Here is a 6,083-nt window from a genome sequence, read left to right as displayed (position 1 = left end):
GAGCCACATCTTTCAGAAAGGATGGAGCCAGAAGGAGCTGGAGGAACCAGGACTGCACTTCTGCACTGCGGCTCTGGGTTCTGCGAGACAAAGAGAGAGATTGCCACCTATTGACAGATGTGCCGCCTGCAAAGAGGAATGCTGGCATTTCTCTGTGGTCTTCAAACAGGACAACAGGGGTTGTTAGTTCCATCTTTTTTTTTTTTCCCCATTCAGTCAGTCTTCCTGCTCTCAGGATTGTCATTCCAGTGTAAGGAAGGATGGGTGGGGAAGCGACAGTCCAGGTGGTAAGAGCATCTCAGTGGGAAAATTGTCTGAAAATCAGTTGCCCACAGTAGTGATGGCCACTTTCACTTGTTCTGCCACATGTGGTATACATCTTATTTAATCTTCACATGGCCCTTGTGAGAATTGGCGTTCCCACTGTACACATGAGGAAACTGAGGCTTAAAGACAGTGCTTTGCCCACCTCTAGAGCAAGTAAGGAGCAGAGCTGGGGTGTGGGAATTCAAATCTAACTCTGATGCAGTCTTAAGCACTTTCTCTCCACATTTACTAATTATGCAGATCACATCCCCATTAAGTCTTCTGAATATGAAAAATATATATATAAGAGAACTTTTCCTTTTGGTTGGGTAGAATCTTAGCTCTGCCACTTTCTAGTTATTTAACCTGTAAGGCTCAGTTCCCTCATCTGTGGAATGGGGATAATTATGATGTCGAACTTATGGCGTTGTTGTCAAGTTTAAATAAGATAATGCGCAATAAAAATCTCTTAGCAGAGGGCCAGGTTTTTATAAATGAGAGCTCGATCATTTCCTGTCTGAAGATCTGGGTTGGGATCCTTGATCCTTTATCTTTAGCTTTGGGACCTTGGGGAAGTTACTTGACCTTTCTGATCTCTAGCTTTCTCGTCCATAAAATTGAGTCGATAACATACATGTTCTTGCTGTCTTCACAGAAAGTGAAATTATATGTACGAAAACACTTTGTAAATTTTAATTGTACTATTCAAATATTAGTTTTTATGTTTTAAAGAGTATCTGTTTCTTCAAGTGGATTTTTGGTAACTATTTCTGGACAATGACTTGGGTTGAATTCATCCTATAACGAAAAGCTTTTATTTTTAATACTCACTAAAAACAACAAGATGAAAAGAGGTTCTGTAAATGCCACAGGCTATTCTGCAGGAAACTCTATAAGCACTAACATTAATAACATTTTTCATAGACAGCTCGCTTTACAGTTCGTGATGTATTTCCAAGTATATTATTTCATTTAATCTTCACAGGGCAGGGCTGGTTTATACACCTTTTTTACAGATGAGGGAACTGAGGCTCAAAGAATTAAAGTGACTGGTTATGGACATTGAGCTAATAAATGCTAAAGGTTGTAGCTATCTGCCTGTGGAGCTATGTGCTGGTGTGTCTTTGAGTGTAAGCCTCTGTCTGAGCATGCTCTTTTACACATTTGTGGTCTGTAACTCACATGACACACCCACAGAGGGTTATATATTTGTATCCTTCAATCAGCATGTTGTTTCGTGAAAGGGAAAGAAGGTAGTTTTATCTGAATTTTTTTTTTTACACTGGTCAGTGATAGCCTTTTCCTCTTCCATTTTAAAGCTGCTTTCCATTCCCAGGCACAGTTTCCAAGAGGGCTCTGCCTGGAGAATATGCTCTATTTTATCTCCATTCCTGGTTTAGGAAACAGCTCTCCAGTCCTCTCAGCCTTCTGGGAATTACTTCCTTTTTTCTTCCCTGCCTGCCAGCAAGATTGCATTTGGCTTAGCAACACCCAAAAAAGAATGGGTTTAGCAACAGCGTGTGAACCAATGAAATGTGAACATGGAAAGGGTTTCTAGACCAATGGGAGCCTTGCATGACAGGCAAGCTGGCTCCGGAGAGGAAATAATAACCTGGAGTTTGCAAAGCAGCCTCCAGGTGGCAGCAAACCAGCTGTATTGAACACAGCCCCTCGCCTCTGAATATCTACTTTGTTTTCTTGCTTTCTTTGATCTAATCTTTCTTTGATCTAAAACATTTACTGACTATAAGAATGTACTGTTAAAAGCTTTGTGTTCTCTGCATGACATGGTAGACATGGCCTGAAGGGCAGAATCTTAGGTTCCATCCCTACTTTACTACGGCCAGTCTCATGGCCCCATCACAGTTCCTGCCATCTTTGCTGATTTTATCACAGCCAGTGCTACCCCAGTGGGCTGGGACGCAGAGGCTGGTGGTGATGGCCTGCTCAGCCAGTCAGGGAGAGTGGCTGAAGGAATCAAATTCTCCTTCATTCAACCACCACTACTGCTGTCCCAAGGAGCAAATGAGGTAGGGCTGGCTTTTGGCCACCAATTAATGTGACGGAAGGAATGTTTCACCAACAGATCAGTGCCTACAATCACCCACATTTTCAGTGGCATACATTAGAGCCATTCCTGGCCTTGTCAGTTCTGGTGCCTATATCTGACCATAAGTGGTTTGAGAATGGTTCTGCTGCTTGTCAGGTGGTTTGGCCCTCTTAGTCTTGAAGCCAGAGGCAGATGTGGATGGCAGCTGAATAAGACCATGTTGAATAATAGCAGATCCAGATGTTGATGGTTTAGCTATCCTTGTTTTGCCTTTTGAGATGATACTGCCTTGAACACTACTCAGTAAGATTTTGGTCCTTCAGATATCCATATTGCTCTCAAATGTTTCCATTTCTGTCTGGCTTACTCTTATTATCCTCTAGGAATCAGTTAAGGCATCTTATCTCCAGAGTCTCATTTGATTCTCGCCCTCCTCCCCTCCAGCTCCCTGGTGCTCCCGTTGTTGCGCTTCCATATTGCTTCCTACAGGTCTCTGTGTTTCCTCAGAGGGTCATGGAGCTTCTTGAGGACAGGGACTGTGCCTTTATATCTGCACCCCTTAGTGTAGTGTTGGCATATAATGGGTAATATTCTATTGCACAATAAACATTCTTAGAAGAAAGGGAACATGCAAGAAAAGAGCTCTTGCTCGTCAAGAAACAGTTTTAAGGACTCGGAGGTAGCCTGGCCTGGGATGGAGCAGTTCTGGAAAGGCTGTTTGGTGCGGGCTGCTTGGGACAGCTTCTGGCTGTTCAGGACCCTTCAATACCATGAGCCGTGACTCCAGACTGAGGCCCAAGCCTGAAAGTTGATCACCACCATTGGCTCATCCCGTGACGGCCTCATCTCAGCGACATGGTTTCCTTTATGATTTTGTGTTTTAGGAAGAACTAAGGAGCAAATCCAAGATCTGTGCCAATGTGTTTTGTGGAGCCGGCCGGGAATGTGCAGTCACAGAGAAGGGAGAGCCCACCTGCCTCTGCATTGAGGTAAGTCCTGAGGTCAGGAGCCAGAGGACAGTGGCCAAGGCCAGTGTGGCTACCTGGCTGGAGCTGCCAGTCAGTGTAACAGCGCCAACAATTTCATCATCTTTATAAAAACACACCTTGTCTATCTGAAAGAAGTGGAATTTTCATCCCAGGAGTTAAAATTCGGATGTGAATGTAGAGATACCTTTTCTTTTTTAAAAAATGTTTAGCTTTATAAGATTTTCAAGTTACAAAATGAACAATTGCTTTATATAAGTTAAATAGCACAGGCATTTGTACAAACATAAAATTAATAATCTTCCCCAGAACTCTAATCCTATTAGTCTGAGATAACCAGTGTTAACAGTTTAGTAGATATTTGTTCCACATTTTTTTTTATTTGGTATTATAAACATATAGGTTTCCTCCTGTATTATACAAAAATGGGATCTTAGTATGTATAGAGATTTGGATATATGTATGCACCTTGTGTTTTGAACTCATTCATATACCATGGACAGCCCTTGAGTCAGCACATATGGTTCTAACTCATTTTTTAACAGCTTTATAATATTTAGTAACATATAAGAACCAGATTTATGTAATCATTTTCCTATAGATGAACACTTAGGTTGTTTACTACTAAATAATAACATCTTTGTGCGAACAGCCTTACATGCTGCTGTCTTTATTTCTGTAGGATTGATTCCCACTAGGGCTTAGTAGGTCAAAGAACATGCAAATTTAAAAAAATAGAATGCAGTTTTGTCAAGTTTGATTTGGTTTTTAATGAACTATATAAAGCAAAGTGAGCTTTTGAGAAATACTTCTTTTGTAAACAGGATTCTAATGAGTTCTCGCTCCTCAGGCAGACATAAATATCCTGTATGGGTGGCCTTTTCTCTCATTCTGTCAAACCAACCCACGCCTAGAAATACATGTTTTTCTGCAAATAAATACACCCATCTTAGTCCCAAGGTGAAGAAGCATGATCCACTGCCCTAGAAAGGAAGTCCTCCAACTCTGTAACCTGAAAATAAGATCTTCTGGGGACCCTGGCAGGGCCTCACTGGAGTTATACCTAGCCACTGTGGGTAGCTTGAGCCAGACTCAGAGTCCAGAAACCCGGCATCTAGTCTTAGTTCGGCCACACATGATTGTATGATTTTGAGAGAATTACTTGCCACTGGATGCCAGGAAGACAGAAATTATGTTTGGCCTTGCCCAGGGCCCCGTACGTAGTGAGGACTCAGTAATAAGTATTGATTAAGTGCAGTTTATCTTTCTGGCTTTGGTATTCTCGTCTGTAAACTAGAGAGGTTGTGCTACGTCCCAGCTCCATTGTTCTGTTTCTTTTCACCGTATTTCCTCTTTCTTGCTTTGGTGCCTTTTTTAGGTTTGAGCTGAACTTGCTTCCCCCTCCCTCCTTTCAAAAACCGCAAAAGTCTTAAGACACTGAGTTTGCCTGTGCCCATGGCACTTTAAATAGCCGAAGTAGAACCGAGTTGCCAAGTGAACTTTAATCCATTTCCTTGTCCATAATGATTCTCTGTAGTACTTCACGAAGACCCAGGCACCCCCACTGCCCGCCTCGCAACAGTTATTATAAGATTGGGAGAGAAACAGAATGGCCCCAAAATACTAAACAAAGCAAAAGAGCAAAGATCCTTATAGTTCAGAAAAGTTGAAGAAATGGGGGTTGGGGGTGCCTGCTTTTCAGTTTCTCCACATTCTCAGCTCTCAGCTCTGGTTGTTTTGTGTCAGAGAATGTTGAAATTTTAAATGTTCTTAGATTATCCAAAGACACTGAGTGACTTTCCACAAAGTGACAAAGTGATGGAGAATCCAAATTCCTGACTTCTAATAAAATGCCTTTCCTGCTAATTTGATAGGAGCTGGACTGGGGGTGGAGGGTGGGCACAGGGTTCTATTTTTCCACGGAATAGATGACTCTGAACCAGGATCAGCATAGAGGGTATGCAAGGTGATGGGGTGCCTCCGACACTGAGTGGGTAGGGCTACTGATGCCGGAGCTGGGGCTCCCTATGCCCTGATTGGATAGAGGCCATCTCTGCTGGTGGAAGTCCCCTCACAAGATGGGTCGACGTGCGTGTGCACATGCTTATGCGTGTGCTGGCACATTTGGCTGCACAAACATCCTCTGCGGGTCTGTTTCAGCAATGCAAACCTCACAAGAGGCCTGTGTGCGGCAGCAATGGCAAGACCTACCTCAACCACTGTGAGCTGCATCGAGATGCCTGCCTCACTGGATCCAAAATCCAGGTCGATTATGATGGACACTGCAAAGGTAAGGAGTGCTCTCACTATATCCTAACTGCAGCCGTGGGGAGCCAGGGAACTAAGCAGTGCGGCGTGGATTCCTAGAGTCCTTTCCACTCTGACCACAGCACCCAAAGCCATGGAGACCACCTGGGTTCTTGGAGGCGTACCTTCTTGGCATTCAGGAGCCTGCTGGATTCGCCCTGGGTGCCCCAGGCCTCTGCCCAGGGTTTCCTGCATTAGATTCCCCGATAGGCTTCCAGCTCAGTCTGCAGCTGGATAGTGGATAAGGGACCACAACAATAATAATAGGAAAGTGTTTAAATGAATTCTGTACCTTTTTAAAAAGCAGGTAAATTTCACTTTCCCCATGCTTTTTAAATTTGGGCACTTCTCAGTCCTGGTAGCATTATATTTCCTCTATTTTGCACTCAAGCCATTGCCATTAGAATAACAGAGAAAGGGTCCCAAGCTTAGAA

At 43.3% G+C, this 6,083-nt stretch overlaps 1 protein-coding gene across 1 annotated transcript in view; it reads left to right on the top strand.

The window, feature by feature from the left end:
* Positions 1 to 6,083, top strand: part of FSTL1 (follistatin like 1) — a 51,582-nt gene that overhangs the window by 29,486 nt on the left and 16,013 nt on the right. Inside the window, exons 3-4 of the mRNA XM_006905544.3 lie at positions 3,241 to 3,345; positions 5,503 to 5,632. Of these exons, the coding sequence (XP_006905606.2) occupies positions 3,241 to 3,345; positions 5,503 to 5,632 (235 nt within the window). The remainder of the gene's footprint in view (positions 1 to 3,240; positions 3,346 to 5,502; positions 5,633 to 6,083) is intronic.

The sequence above is a fragment of the Pteropus alecto genome, unplaced genomic scaffold, assembly GCF_000325575.1.
Source record: "Pteropus alecto unplaced genomic scaffold, ASM32557v1 scaffold251, whole genome shotgun sequence".
NCBI lineage: Eukaryota > Metazoa > Chordata > Mammalia > Chiroptera > Pteropodidae > Pteropus > Pteropus alecto.
This window is presented reverse-complemented; position numbering and strand designations above follow the sequence as displayed.